At 36.7% G+C, this 16313-nt stretch overlaps 1 protein-coding gene and 1 non-coding gene across 14 annotated transcripts in view; both read right to left on the bottom strand.

Annotated features, from left to right (window-relative positions):
* Positions 1-16313, bottom strand: part of LOC125236257 (cytospin-A-like) — an 84931-nt gene that overhangs the window by 40022 nt on the left and 28596 nt on the right. For 4 of the 13 annotated variants that reach the window (XM_048142948.1, XM_048142947.1, XM_048142949.1 and 1 more), the window contains exons 2-4: positions 11993-12048; positions 11470-11654; positions 11016-11391 (exon numbers count right to left, since the gene is read on the bottom strand). In XM_048142948.1, coding sequence (XP_047998905.1) covers positions 11016-11391; positions 11470-11654; positions 11993-12036 — 605 coding nt within the window. In that variant the 5' untranslated portion in view covers positions 12037-12048. Of the gene's footprint in view, positions 1-10257; positions 10502-11015; positions 11392-11469; positions 11655-11992; positions 12049-16313 lie in introns of those variants that run through there. The other 9 variants (XM_048142950.1, XM_048142951.1, XM_048142954.1 and 6 more) reach the window with 9 other exon arrangements.
* On the bottom strand, positions 11686-11757 carry Trnac-gca. The gene has a single exon. It is a non-coding gene; the product is annotated as a tRNA-Cys (tRNA).

Raw genomic sequence — 16313 nt, 5'->3', positions numbered from 1 at the left:
TATAGAAAATCGTGTAAAATCCGCTGAATTACTTACAGTTCAGAAACTTTTGTAGATGATCAATAAGATCTGTATAAATATCCAAATAAGCACTTCAACACTTTTTCTTCAATCGAAATCTATAATTTTAGACAGAGTTCTGTGACCATTTTCGGTGAGGAGTTCGATCGAGTTAACAACTATTACGGTGACAGAACTCGATAGTCTACCTGTGGACATCCGTCTCGAACCAAACAAGCATAAAATTAAGAGAAAATTAAAAATGTATTTATTAAATAGCCTGTCATAGTAACTTGTTAAGTCCTAATTTTAAATTTAATTAGATATTAGGTACTTCCTGTAATTATTTTTAATAAGATACTCTTATCCTGCAGTCAAACTGTTAAACTGTTTTGCAGGGCCTCTGATAAATTGTAATATTTGTCGACTGTATAATAATTCAATAAATAAATAATACAACTCTGAATTTGATTCTTCTTTTTAATGTACCCAACTGGCGATGGCGTGAAGTGGCGCAGGCAGAGTGGCGATCTCTTGTGTCGGAGGCCAAGATCCTTTTTGGGTCGTTGAGCCAGTGAAGTAAGTAAGTTTTAATAAAGGGTAAATTGCTGGTCATAGACATCATTCATTTAACTTTCGTAATATTGCTTAAAATGAAATGGAACCCACATAATCTAGCATTTGTGCAGATAAACACGAAAGGGGAGTGCGTGCGTGACCAAAGACAATAACCGCTAATTTGATGTTTCGTTCCCTATTCTGTCAGTCATTTCACTAACGGTGTCCATAACATGCCATTGGGTGCGGCAACTAAGCACTTAAAAAAATTGTGTACAGTCGGACTAGCTGAAGTGACAATTGTTGACGCTATGTGGCGATCAAAACGCAGTCTGACTCTCTCTACAGAAGAGCAATAGGGAGAGCTATTGCTAAGTGTAAGCGATTGTGTTGTGACGTTCATCATCATCACCATATCATCCTTTTATCGCTCACTGCTGAACATAGGCCTCTCTTATTATCTATAGTACGCCACTTGTGACGTTACCCAGTGTCTACTCTATTTATACGAGTAGGTACAAGTAAGAGCTCCATCTCCCCTAGGGAATACAATCCATCTAGAAAAAGGATATACTAAAATAAGACCCGGAATGTAGTCTCTGTAAGGAACGAGTAGAGTCCAACACAACCGTTTTATATAAGCAGCAGCTTAATTCCTATATAACAGCTATGCCACACCTCGGACACTGGCGATCATTTATGAAAGAGGCACGTTCCTAGCACACAGTCTAATCTCGTGTAGGTGAACGCGTACTATGCTTGTATGAGTGAAATATGACAGGTCGACTGTTCGCGTTTTTGACAGGTAACCGAGGTACTGTGAGGTAACCGAGAGCCAGTGGGCGACACTTTCAGCGGGGAGCGGGAGTGGCCATACTGTACGATTGTACTCTTGTGGCTATGCCGAGAGGGTATGTAATGAAGATCTAGCATCCTTGCGTTGCGTCGATAACTCATCTACTCTACAGTAGACTCACTAATTGCTTTCAAAAACCCTTTAAATACCCATGGCTTAATGTCAGAACGTTCTGTCGAAAATACCAAAGTAGTTGAAATTATATTTATAGTATCAAATTTGTTTTAGTAGATTTAGAAGGCACGTGAAGCGAGGTTGAGATTTGAATAATAACAATGGAGACTTATGGTGTACGCTAACGGTAACACAAACGTGCATTCATAACAATTCGACACGCCCAAGGCCGCCATTTATCAACTTATTATTTAAATCATTTACAATGGCAAGATAGCGCGATCACGATAAGCAATACTGTATGTGTAACCTTCACACACACAAGGGACATTGATCGATGTTGAATGAAAAGTTAACAAGAGATAAAAACGGGTTATTTTAAAGCTTGTAAACAATACGCAAAGCGCGCGAAAATCAACCAATAGGAACAAATCGTTGGGAATGCCACTTCGATTGAAATCATTCGAAAAAGGAACAAACTACATTCTATAACTGTTATGCATTAAGTTCTCAGTCAATTTCAAATCAATCTCGATCTTTACGCGTCTCAAGTGGGTCCAAAATGGCAATTCCTTTTTTGATTTAATAGTTTGTTTTTAAATTCAGTGGTGACACGGATACAGGGTGAATGGCCAGCCGTGGCCGCGGGAGGTCGCCCGCTGCCGATATGGAAGCTGGTATGTTGTCTATGGTTAATATTCTATTATGCCTATTCTATTTTTAAAACGAGCATATATTATACCCATTGAAATGATGAGAGGAAAGGAAAGGCCTTCAAAGGTTAATCGAACTGTATTTACAATTATTCCCTACGTCGTTACCCTACAGGGCTTCACGAAATTATCTTATTCAAACCACGGGCATTTGCCTAGGTCTCACATGGATTTGCCAGGAGATTTAGACATAGACTAAATAGAAAAAAAGGGTCGTTACAAAAAAAACCCGGATGAGTTTAGTGTGTCAGTAATGGGAATACATTCCGAACACAGATTCCGAATGCCCTGATGCGGTCGATGATGTCAATCGTGTAATGAACACCGCAATAGATTGTATTAAAACTTGCCATGCTGTGTCTCAGTGGCTCAGCTCAATCCATAACAAATCTTCGAGAACTCAAATATTATTACTTTTTTACCATCTATCGTTACGACGCGACACCTTTTTTGTGCTCGATAACACATCTACATAATTTAATTTTGACACTAGACAAAATTGAGCGAACACAATACTGTCCTTCCTCTTAATACTTAATGGTTTATGGTGGTAAAAAATGTGTTTTAGAAATATAATGGCACTGTCGCACATGCCTTGGACTCTGACTGGACTGACCTGGCCTCCAATGGCTTCAAAGTCCAACGTTTTTTTATTTCCGTAAGCCCTAGTCCTTATTTAATATTTCTTTTAGGTTTCAACGTCGACTAATTCCAGTATATTAAATAAAAACATTCATCGATAATGTCACAGTACCAGACCATATAAAATATAGCCCTGAACTTGCAATAGAAGGAAGGTGGTCGACCCGCCCCGACCTAGAATGGACAGTCTGTCGCGTGCCAATAATGGAAATGGTAGCTCCCATCGCTTGGATACAGTTCGTGCTATGATTGTTATTGACCGAGCAAGCACGAATCAACGAAGCGTCATTTGAACTTGGTCAAAAATCTTTCCAGATGCTCGTTCAACTTCGTAGACAGAAGAGAAATTACTTAATTAATATAGATTTTAAATATTGATTTTGGAACTGTCTAGAGATATCTCTAAGTGTGTCTCTGGAGGATGAGATGGTAATGGTGATGATTAGGAAATGTTTCATCGCATAGAGATCGCATAGGGGTCTACGTTTCATAAAGCCCATATAATTAATTTAGTTTAAAATTTTCAATACTTAAAATATTACATTAAGTACCTACACCAAATTTTCCTAAATCAGCGCTACTTACTTTTACGTGTGATATGCTAACAGTTTTCCAGAAACTCATTTCTGCTCAATCATATCTAATGTCGTTAATTGGGTGTGACATAGCGTAGGTTAAGTAGCGGCCCACCTTATTATCAAGAGCGTTGACCATGAAATTGGAATTGTCATTTTGAGCACTGTCAATGTAAAACTATTGGAATTATTGTTTAATGGACACCATTTCTATCCTCTTCCTTTCTAGCATTTGTCTGTTGTCGTAGGTTCTTCTCGCATTTTTAAGTTGCTGTGCCTGCGCAAGTGAGCATAGGTATGTTCATTTGTGAATTATAATATAGTCAATTTTATAAAATAAATTCACTCTACGTGGAAAAGCTACGCTGATTAGACTCATCGATTACATATTAAAGCAATTCCTACTTTCTTATCAACAAGGTCGTCGTCGTATGTCGCAAATTACCATATAGTATTTATTTTGATTTTATTGATTAGATTGCTGTAAGGAAATATCTTTATAATTCGTAATTGATCTTCCGTATTATCCTTTACCCGAAGAATTAGCATTACTTTTAGAAATTTTGTACATCCATCCTCAGAATCTTTTTAGCAGCATAAACTATATTTTCGTATGTTGCAACTTCGGTAGACTTATCGTCTTAATAACCGGTATCTCCTCCATCTTTCTTCCTGCTTTCAATATAAAATAGATCAATCATTCGCGTGTCTCTCGAGCCTGGGAATGGGAAACGATCGCAGAAAGTCCCGTTGCTGAGTGCGTCTAGTTGGCGACACTTTCTCTGTGGAACCAGTCTGAGTGCAATTGACCTTAGACTTTTAATAAACGTTGAGGATTCATAATAGTTCATTAAGTCAATGATTACTTGGAGCATAGTTACCATTTATCGACCAAATTAAATTCTAGAAGTTGTAAGTACAGAAAACAATGTAGAAACAACAAAACAAGTATCCTAAAACTCTTTTTCTAATACTTGTCGACTGTAATCTGTCAATTAGGACACCACAGACTAAACTATAAGTACTAACTTTTCAGTGTTGGATACTCTATGGCAGTTTCGACTCAATTATAATCTCATTATAGTTGACTTTAGTTAACTGTAATAATTTCAAAAATAGAACTTCATACAATTTCTATACTAATTTGCGATACCTGGTAAATTTTCCTGCATATGAAACACATTTTTTTTTATCTGTCGCGTTATCGGCCAATCAGAGACGGTTATTACAAACAATTGGTTGCTAGATAATTCGATGTTGATACAACGGTGAACGACTCTATTAACATTAATTTTAACTTGCTTGAATGATGATATTTTCGTCGACTGATGATGAAGATGATGACTCGTAGAAAAAGTATTGTATACAATAGTGATATAATTAAGCTTTTCACTCTCGTACCGTACTATTAGGCCACTCAGCAAGCTTCGTGGCCTAAACATGGTACTCGACTGAAAAGGTTCACGATCACGATTGTATAAAATACTATTTCAAAAACTCTATGTCCATGTCCATGACGAAATATTCCCCTAACCTTTTTAAAAGTGCTTTTCAAGTCTCTTCTCTTTTAATAATGGCATCTTGGTTTATCGGACTTCGGTTCGATTATTGAATAGGCTACCTACCCCCTCATTGCCCAACGGATCACGGAAGTCCGATCTTAAGTACTTTTATTCAGCATATTTTAGAGTGCTCTTCAAATATCGACGTCTTGCTGGTTTTTAGAATCGCGGTGATTCAGCAGATATAATTTTCATTACTCAGAATTAGACCTTTACCACTCAAAGGTTTTAGAAACGTACCTAAGAATGTTATTGCTGTATCCTTAAAGTATTCAAGTTCGTCGACTTGTTCTATCCAGCTACCTTCGTACGTATCCATTACTTGGCGTTGAATACCGCAAAACAGGTTTGAATAGGTAGGGCCTAGGGCCTTTTCGCTTGCACACAAACTACTAGATTCACTTAAATGTCTGCAATGTCTGCATTGAAGCCCTCTGCTACGAGACAGGCTGCTATTTACATTGAATTGCACCGGCGTCTAGGAATGACGCTGGGGCGCCAGCGGCTCATTATAACACAGAAGTAGGTATTAATTGTTCAAGTAACAATGCATATTCGCTACATATACCTACAGTGCAGATATGAACGTCTGGTCTTAATAACAAGTGCTTGAGGAAAACACGGTTAAGAACACGGTAATTTTGTTTACGTTTGAATGAGTAATTTATATGACTGAGGCAATGTGTCGTACGTCGTACCTATGCGGTTTAAAGCTAGTCTAGCCCTTTTCCTCGGCTACCGTTAATTCTAAGCTAGATTGGAATGCCAATGCACTTATAAACAATTTTACGTCACCGTGGCTATAAATGCATTAACAGTTTCCTTACGCACCTGACCGGAAGACGTAAAATTACGGACCCACTCACCACGGGTTAATTACAAACTGCATTTTTTTATAAACTCATATATTTACATGAGTTATATTACCGGTGTTTTTATTCAGTCAGTCAATATTTATAATAACAGCACAGCAGATACGAAACTACAATCTTCCGGGCCAATGGCCAACGTTTTGAATACAACGATGTGTCAGTCAAGCAAGGGGACCTGCTATCTCCCAAACTTTTTACGAGTATACTGGAGGAAAATTTAATAAAGCGTTTGTCAGCTTAATTGATAAAGAGCCTACCGTCTCAGAGATCTTCAGCCCTATTCAGACTGCTTTCTGCCAGAGAGGCATATCTGGCAAAAGAGATAACAATTAGCAATATTGGACTTAAAAATACTAATGCCGAACAAAACTACTACAACGCTACTAGTCCCTCTTCCACCACGGTGGTTAGGTCAGTTAGGTGACAATTGTCAGTGACTAATCGTGTCATTCACGAAGACGCGTGTCTTGGTTCGTATTGTCATAACAATGATGGTTCGATTTCTCAACTACTCACATCATTGTAACTGACAATTAATCTATCTAGTTACAGTAGTCTAAGATTTAGATTAGGTATTAGGGATTAAGTTTATACTTTATAGGTTAAGTAACTTGTTTAATGTTTTCCTTGTACTCGGTGTTGTGGCAATAAATGTATTTTCTTTCTTTCTTTCTTTATAAGAACTGGGTACGTAGCCAAATGCAGAAACGCTTACGATAATATCGTTACCGTAGCTTAGCTATCTCTATTGGCGCGACTGAGCCAGACTGTGATTCGATCGGCATCTAGTGTCAACAGTTGTCATTTCGGCTAGGCCGACTGTGGTGAAATACACCTCAAGAGACTGATGTGACCAACTTTTGCAACGAATGTGTCGCCACACTCACTGCCAGTATGCACTCCTACATAAAAAGATTGCAGGTGCAGAATTCAATTAATCAGCTACAGAGTAATCAGATAATTAAACTGCAACACGAATACCGAATGAATGTTATGTATGTCTCATAATTGACGTAATATTACGGAATATTCAGAAAAACATGCGAATGGTAGTGAAGTAATCAGAAGCTTATCTTGAACGTGACATCTTTTCTTTGCCAAACAGTTGTAAAATTACCCTTCTACTATTTCTTTTCCTAGCTTTTTATGAACTGCAGATAACTTGGATATTTTGGCAGGTGTTATTTATTACTTCTTACTTCCATTGATGGTCATCAGTGTCATCACATCATAAATCAAATACGGAGCAAGCAATATATAGCAAGTGAAAGGAATAAAAAGATTCTTTGTATTCTCTTATATTCGTCCAATCCAAACAAACTTTCTCTTCAAAAATTGCTTCAAGTGCTTCGTTAATTTCACCAGATAAGTAGGTAATCCTTTACAAGGAGATTACCTTTATAAAAGCTTCGTAACCCAACACTCGACTGTAGAAAGCAAACTTTCGATGTTCAACGTCAAAAATTCGTGTAGTTATTTCAAGTCAAAGTTCATTGATACAATGTGGAAGTGTAATGGACGTTCCAATCACGATACTTTCTACTGTTGTCTATGCGCAGAATAACAAATTAGATAACAGTGTTCGTCCAGCATTAGTCAACATTCAAGACTTGAACAAATTTTTCCATCCATTGATAATTTAGGTTGTACAAATAAAAATAGGTTGAAGAAAAGGAAGCATAAATCAGTCCTCAAACAATTAATAGGTTTAATCCTTCGCGAAACAGATTTGGCATTTATTTCAGTTGGAAATAATAAGTTATTTAACCAACGGTTAGAAAAGAGCCACTACAATCTACTGGTTACCCCATCTGTTTACCATATGCACGTATGACTCGTTTGTTTAACCCCACCAAATTAAATATCACAGAGCCACTGTTCTTGCAGTGTGAGTAATGGTTCTGTAAAACTATCGCGTTGGTTTGCGGCGCCCTTGGCGAGGCACTTGGTCAAACAATTGTTATCGTAGCCAGCTCATTTGTTATATTTGAGTGAAGAAGGTGTTCAAGTATTACAAGTAATGACTTTAGTTTCTTAAGCCCTTAAACCGTTAGAGAATCAACGGACCACTTATTTAACCCACTTCTTCTCTTTAAAAATGTTTAGGCGTCGGAGTTCTTTTATAACTGGCACAAAACTAAAAGAGAAAGGAGTATTTATCGATCTTCTAAAAAAGATCTCTAAACCAATTGCCTAAATATATAGTTTGTATTTGTGATGTAATTGATGTTACTTTACTGATGTAACATATTGTAAGACATAATAACAATGCCATAGGATAGGACGAAACGAAATATTATATTGTCTGAGGTTCTCAGGTAAGAGCAATTGTTTGTCAATGTAACAAAACGAGGTTCAACTACGTCACAGCTGGTTATGGAGTTATTATCGTCTTAAGTATAAGTGTTTAGATATTTAAATCGTCGCCGATTTTCAAACATGATATTTCTGCTCTACGTCAAGGCTTAAAGTACGTACGTATCTGCGCTTTTGCCTTTCACTATTACTATTTCTTCTTCATTCAACTTCTTTCCTCGTGTCATTTCAGAATTGTAATTTCGTGCATATTTCCTTACTTAAGTTCCTTACTTTCTCGTCAATCAATTGATAACAGCATTGTGTCATATTCTATTCTCGACTGCCATGTCATGAATTAGGGCAGGTCAAGAAGCCTCATTTTTCAACACTTATCTAAGTAGGCAACCGTTAAGTTATGAGACTTATGAGCTCATTAAGCACTTCCGATATCGGATTACTGTCTCCTGTCTCGTTGAAACGTTATATGTAATTGCTACGGAAAACGGTCAACTGATTCCTAAAAGATTCAAACGCTCAAAGGTAACATGATTCCAGAGCTCCCGGTTGTCATGTTATTGTTTTCGTTGGACAATACTTCTCATATTTGGTTCAGAGTGTGTTTATTCAAATTAGCAGACAAGACAAGTCTTTGTAATCAAGTTTTAATTGTATCTATTTCTGATACTTTTACAATGTTAATTCCGAACTCTATACAAGCTGGTGGCTTATATCTATTTCAGAAAAAAAACACTACCAAATACTTATTTAATACTACAACAATGTTAAGTATAGGATAAGGTAGTAAGATTCAGTGTGTTTTGACACGAAGGAAGACGATCTTATCTGAGTCATAAGGTTATTACAATTGCATTGGCTACGGTGGCTTAATTCAGAGGTCGAGGACTCGATTCCCAATTATGGAAAATTGCGTCTCCAACCATTTATGCCTTTGTAGGTACAAGTATTTGAAACTTCTTCTAAGATAATAATCTTACGTTTTGTTAACTTCATAGATTAAACTAACTTATGTCGTTTTGCTTTAAATACATGCCGTTCTTAGTAAAATGGGTCCTTGTTAAATATTCACTGATATTGTTGACCTCGGTTACAAACCACCGGATCTAATCAGCTGTTTTCAGGCTAAAACTGAAGGTTAGGCAACCGTGTCTGTGCGTAACGTTTCGCCAAATTCGCCATTTTTAAACCTAGAAATTTTAAGGTGCAAATAGACAGCCATTTTTAAATTCAAGGTCACTTATTGAAAAACAGTACTTTGTTTGACACAGATGCTACAATGCACACATAGACGTTGTTTACTTGTTTTTACTTAATACCTACAGATTGTAATGAAGATATTTTTGCATGGAACAGTTATTCTATGCACGTACGGTAGGTAAACACGTAGACCTAAAACGTCTACTAATTGAATGCAGAAATAAGTACATGTAGGTGTTTTACGACATCAATCCTACATTCTTGAACGTCGGATTGCACAGATCCTACTAAATAGGTGTGACATACGAGTATGTACACTTGTACAGATAGGATCTTTGTGTTTTGCCGTCTTTGAACTAGTCCTTGTAATAATACCTACTCAATTATAAGCATGGACTGCTTTTAATCCAGTTTCAAACGATCTGACGAAAATCAGCGATTAGGTAATGGGCAAAAAAGAAAGGAAGTTCAAATTTGAATTTTGAACACAGAACGGACATCCTCAGCGGCAAGTGGAGTACAGAATTGCAGATCTATACCAATCTGCTATCCACATACCGACCTTTCTTTTTATAACAGGAAGTTATTAAAATGCACAACAACAACACAGCTATTAAGTAATATACCATTAGTCCAAGGTTATTCTACTTAATAGCAATTAAAATTAGATGCCTAGACAAAATAATTGAACAGTTTCAATTGACTTGTCACCATGAAGAAGAGTAAAAAATAAACTAAAATTTAAAGGCTGATCTTAGCAGCAAAACGATTTGTTCTCACTTTCACAACCCGTATGGTATTGGTATGACACACTAACATGCATGAATTGGACGACGAGATGTCTTCTCTCACCAACTTAAACGAAACAAGACGAAGTAAACGACAAATAACAACTTCAATCCATGATACACTGTACTCCGACCGACTTAGCAATTATAGGTATCACAAGTTTACACTTCACAACACTAAAACACACCATACTTCACTGATTATACCAAAGTTAATTTCCTTAACATTACGTTGGTTTAACTTTTTAAAAGTTCGAAAAAAGAAAGCACAACACACCCGGCCGACCGGATGGCATCCGCGGCCCAACCGAATCAAACAAACTTGCTGTTGACTTGCCCATGCCTCCCTCTCGCTCTGATTTCAACGAAAAAGCACTATCTTCCCTTTCAATTATTATACTACTAACTTCAAGACCGCACCCACAAAGTACCAACTACCAATTTTAAAATACCCGTTTAATTCGGTCGGGTTATACCATGACGAAAACATTCCTCAGGTGTAACAAGGATAGGAATAGACAAACGTGTTCTTTTGAATGGTGTTGAGGAAAAATGTACGCGGGTGTGACTGAGATAGCGATAATGTAAAAAATGTTATTCAAATCACGTGCAGTGCGCATAGCGCATAAACACCGTTATGTCATTGACGCGATTATTAACCTTGGATGTTTGGATTACAGCGTATTTTTGCGAAGTAAATTTTATGCAGTTGTGGAATTTATGCCTCTATCCGGTGCAAATATTATTTTGGCGCGAATGTCGCAAAACTTACTCGACCACTGAACTTTTATTTTCATTTTATAAATAAAATACTAGTCTTACCTTAAGGGTTGAACTGGTAGTTTCTTCCCAACAATTTTAGTATCGTTTGCATTAGTCCAGACATTGTTGTTATTGATAGTTTTGATTTTTGATTTTGGTTTTTCCGGAGCTCGAGGTTTCAAAGATGGTGGTAAAATGCTGTCACTTTTTTCTAATTTTTGAGATGGTTTCGTCGCTGCCTGTTTGCTCGACTGTCTGACTATTTGCAGGACTACATTGGGACTTTTCAAGTCTTGTTTGTCAGATCCTCCAGGATCGGGAGTTAGCTGAGTTCGGGTCAATGACCGCTCTGGATCTCCAAGTTTTTCAAGTCGCTTAGGAGCTGTTTTAGTACGTAGTGTACTCCTTTTTAGTGTTGATTGTTCCGGCGGCGGTACTAAAAAAGGATAAGATCATCTTTTAATTTGTTCTTTAAAAATATTTCTAATAAGAATTATTATTTATGTTAGTTTACCTGTCCTAGGTCTATTTCTAGTAATAGGTTTAGTCTCCGCGCTGCCTATTTTGGTAGTTTCTGCGACGGTATTTGAAGAAGCGGCGGTCGGTACCGCCTTCACACGAGAGCTGAATGTAGTCCTGAAGAAATTCGCCGAAAACCCTTTCCTTGTTACTTGGGCACTCGCAGTTGGTTGAGGATGTCTAAAAAAATAAAAAACAAAAATGTTGTTACAGGGGACACCCGGGTTTGAACCGGGGACCTCTCGATCTGCAGTCGAATGCTCTACCACTGAGCTATATCCCCGATGCGTAATGTGTTGAAATTAACGTACAGTTTGCGATACTAAGCACGCCATCTGCATACGTTGATGCGAACTAAATAGTGTCACAGTTTAACAATAGATGGCGCGGTGAGTGTATACCATGCACCATGTAAAGTTAAATTTACTTTTTGTTATATTTTATCGTGAATTATTTTGGTAGTATTTTCATGACATGCTAACTTTATTCCATTATTTAAATGTGGATATTGAACTTACTGGTTTGCGGAACTGCTAGGCACCCCTGGCACCTTCTTCTGCATAACCTCCTCGATCTGAACAACAAACAAACAGCATTTTAGTACTAGATTTATAAATTCTAAGTATGTAGAATATTCAAATAGGGCAACAGGGGTAGGGTAGGTAAAGGACATCACTACATCATCACTTCACTATCATCATCACTACATACATAGTATAAAACAAAGTCGCTTTCTCTGTCCCTATGTCCCTATGTATGCTTAAATCTTTAAAACTACGCAACGGATTTTGATGCGGTTTTTTTTAAATAGATAGAGTGATTCTAGAGGAAGGTTTACATGTAGGTATAGTACCCGTGCGAAGCCGGGGCGGGTCGCTAGTAGGCAAATATATGTATGCCAGTTAGCCGGAAAGCTATAAAAGTATATAGTACAACATTGTTCTCCGTGTGTTCGATCTAGAAATAAATAAACGACAGTGTATTGTCGCTAATTAAAATGCATAGATATCGGACTGGTCAAAGTGTTCACAAATATGTGTACGAGTTCTTTTTACAAAACGATCCTGTTTTTACAGCTTTTTGGTAGGTTCGATCTTCGATCGGTCTACTTATCTGACTGCAACTGATCACACTAGACGGTTTTGCGTTTTCTCGATTTAACTACATACTTATTAAATAAAATAAAACATGGTAGATACCACTATAAACTGGTACTCTCGTCTTCGCGTAACTCCAGACCATAGCGACATGCTTTTATCTTAAATTGTGTAGTGTTACACTCTAGTATACAAGCGTCAGCAGTCAGCACTCGTCGTCAGTCCTCGATATCATACAAGTGTGAAAAAAAGGAAGTTCGAAATGAGTGGTGATAAATTAAAACACTACCGAAAGGAGTGTTTTTTTATCTACACGAGTTAGAAATTTCCTTTTCGCACGTGCATTGTAATTTGTAGGACGGTTTTCAGTACAAACGGCCCTCTGAAGTTTCAATGAGAAGCGGAAAAAAACACCGTATGTACTGAAAAATATGAAACCACTAGTTGAAGATAAGTGCACGATCACGTGCACAAAACTATTAGTAATTATTTAATTTAGCTCATAAATCGCTGTAATTACGCCGTAATGTAAACAATAATAACGTCAATAACCGAATTGACAGTTCCCTTGACAATGACACAATGACACTTTTCCTTGCAAACTCATAGCGAAAAGGTTTGATTACTTTATGATTTGGTTACTTTAGGAACGATTTCGCACGACATGACACAAATTCTAATGCTCAGGTAAGTATTACTTGACATACCTACTAACAAAAATCTATCGCATACAAAAATTCTACTGTAAAATGCATAATAGGTATAAAATGTAATTAAAAAGCTAAAAATCAATTACAATGGCAACACCTAATTATCTTTTGCTTGTCATAACAATAAAACAATGTGACACTTTTAATTTGTAAACAGTTGTAAACATCGTGCAATATGTTTCCGTTTAATAGGTATAGGTTTTCATGGGAAGATAATGAAACATTAGGTGTTTAACCGCCAAAATATAGAAAATTTTATGTTGTAGAAACACTAAAAACGGTTACACAAAATTTTCTTTTAATATCGTGGATTTTTCTGACCATCTACTACTGTACTAAGGTAAGCACAAGGTCAGTAATTCATAGTTATTGATTATTGAAGTGATTGAAGTTTGTACCTAGTAGGTAGATAGGTAATCATCTTGAGTAGATAGTAGCATTTGATATATTATGTTTTAGAATCAAACAATCAGAGACTCAGTAGTAATACGAGCAACTGAACATGTGGATTGTGCACCTACATCCTACAAGGTCACACAGAAGCCCCATACAATATCACTGTGGACAATGCTGTCGTATATTGTGTACCAGCTTTAATACGGATTATACACGGTAATTCCAAAAGTCACTCATAATTCCTAATCCAATTATGTACAAAGCTTAGAATAAAATGTTTCAGATTTAGAGAATTATTCTTTTTCCCCTCACTAGCTCGGAAACACGTGTTTTGTCCTTTAATACCAGTGAGTAAAAACGCATTTTATCCACTAGTGAGTAAAGTAATTTGACCTTGAATAAAGTCAAATTAACTGCTTTAAAATTGATAAAAGTAGTTGAATCTAGTAATAAAGATGATTTACCACCTGTGAAACTACTGGAAGCAGTGATAAACGCAGTTTTTGCGTTGTAGTTTCCTCGCTATAGTATGTATGTATGTAAACACTTTATTGTACATAAGACAAGTTAGGACATAGAAATACAGTATAGTTATGGTGTACAAAGGCGAACTTATCCCTATAAGGGATCTCTTCCAGTCAACCTTTGAGCGAATTGAGAGGAAAAAAGTAATAAAAACATGATAGACAAACGAACACTGTACAGAAAGAAAAAATAGTTCAATTCAATTATTACCCCAGTAATAATTAGAACATGCAGCCTATTATACCAATATATACAAATACATAAATATACATATATACCTTATATTTAAACAAATATATATATATATATACATACATAAATACAAATATATACAATATCATAATTAAATTAAATAATTAGTACTCAACCAGTACACAAGTCATTAGATAGCCATAACTTATGCAAATTCCTCTTGAGTGATGCTACCGATTGGGACTGTCTAATAGACAACGGCAATTTGTTCCATAATTGTACAGCACGCACTGTGAACGACTCCGAGTATGTCCGGGTCTTGTTAGACGGTACAGCAAGAGTCAGGTTTGCACTAGATCTCAAGCGATGACTACTACCAACTGCCAGGTATGTAAATCTCTCGGAGAGATATGGAGGAGAGGCTGGATTAAACAGGACATTGAAAAGCAATGTCAAAATGTGCACGTCCCTACGCCGACGAATCGGTAGCCAACCAAGCTGAGAACGGAACTCAGAGATATGGTCATACTTCCGTAAACCAAAAATGTAGCGGATGCATACATTTTGTAGGCGCTCTAGCTTATCAAGCAGTTCCTCCCTCAGGTCCAAAAATGCAATAGTATAGTAGTATAGTGAGGGGAAAAGTTTTGTGTTACACTCGGGTGCAAATGTATTTTAATTCTCGTGTGTTAAAAACTCGCAAGTTCAGGATTCTATTCTCGAACCACTCGCTTCGCTCGTGGTTCAACTGTGGAATCCTTTCACTTGCTCGTTTTTCAATTCCACACTCGGCGTTAAAATACAACTTTGCCCCCTTTGCAAATAACTATTACCTACACCGTGCTTATATTGAATTCCGTTCACTTCGGCAATTTCGGCATATAGTTAACATTAGTCGGCATTAGAAAACAGAATAGTATTAGTTTTTTTAATTCGTAACTTTTTTCTTACCGTATTATACCATACACCTGCGATAGATGTTACATCAATTGCTGTTAAGAAACGGGCTTTGTATGTCCGATATGCGATTGACATGTGATAGTTTTAACACTTAGTGAGTGTTAATTGTAAAGCCCGTTTCTAAACAGCAAATGGAAATAGCGTCTATCGCGGGTGTATGGTTTTTTTTAGAAAAAAAAATACTAATTTAAGAAAACTAACTATATGCCGTTCTGTTTCCTATAATGGACCTAACTAAAACACTCCTGCACTCAGACTGGTGTATGTAAACGAGATCACGTTAAATAAAACAATCTTGAATATTCACTGCTGTATTATTCACAATAAGACAACATAAGACATTCCTTTTCAATCGTCCGTTAACTTTCCTAACTGTCACCCGACTGGACTCGTTCCTAACCGGCTGACCGTCCTTCTTTACCTACCCTCTAAATTCATACCATCCGCTGTCAACTTCAAAGACCATCTACCTTCACTTAAAATAATTGTTGGTTAGCCTAGTTGGAAGATAATGTTACAGTCGGCCATCCGATTATAAACGAGTCCCTTCGTTTAAGCCAGTGAACAATACCATTAAATTCACTCAGTTATACATTATTCTGAATAATCACAATTTCCTTTATTGATCTATGGAGATGCATTTTAGCGGATACATTACAATCATCCTTTTCATGTGTACTAATATAACATTTTAACTAAACAAAATAGTCTAGCGTCACTTCCAACTCGCAGTTACGATTGATAACAGTTATTTCCATTTAAGGATATATTCATAACCTCCTAAGGCTCAAAGTACCTGTAGAACTTATTCAGTTATATTAATTACATATTATATTAAATTTGAACAGAGTTAAATTAGTTTTGATTCGTCCAATTGTAACAAAACAAAACAAGCTCATTCCAATATTATTTTCTTCGTTTATATGGCCTTAGAAAGATATCATAATAACAAAACAAAA

This window comes from Leguminivora glycinivorella, chromosome 19 (genome assembly GCF_023078275.1).
Source record: "Leguminivora glycinivorella isolate SPB_JAAS2020 chromosome 19, LegGlyc_1.1, whole genome shotgun sequence".
NCBI lineage: Eukaryota > Metazoa > Arthropoda > Insecta > Lepidoptera > Tortricidae > Leguminivora > Leguminivora glycinivorella.
Note: the sequence above shows the minus strand (reverse complement) of the source record. Positions and strands in the feature narration are given on the sequence as shown.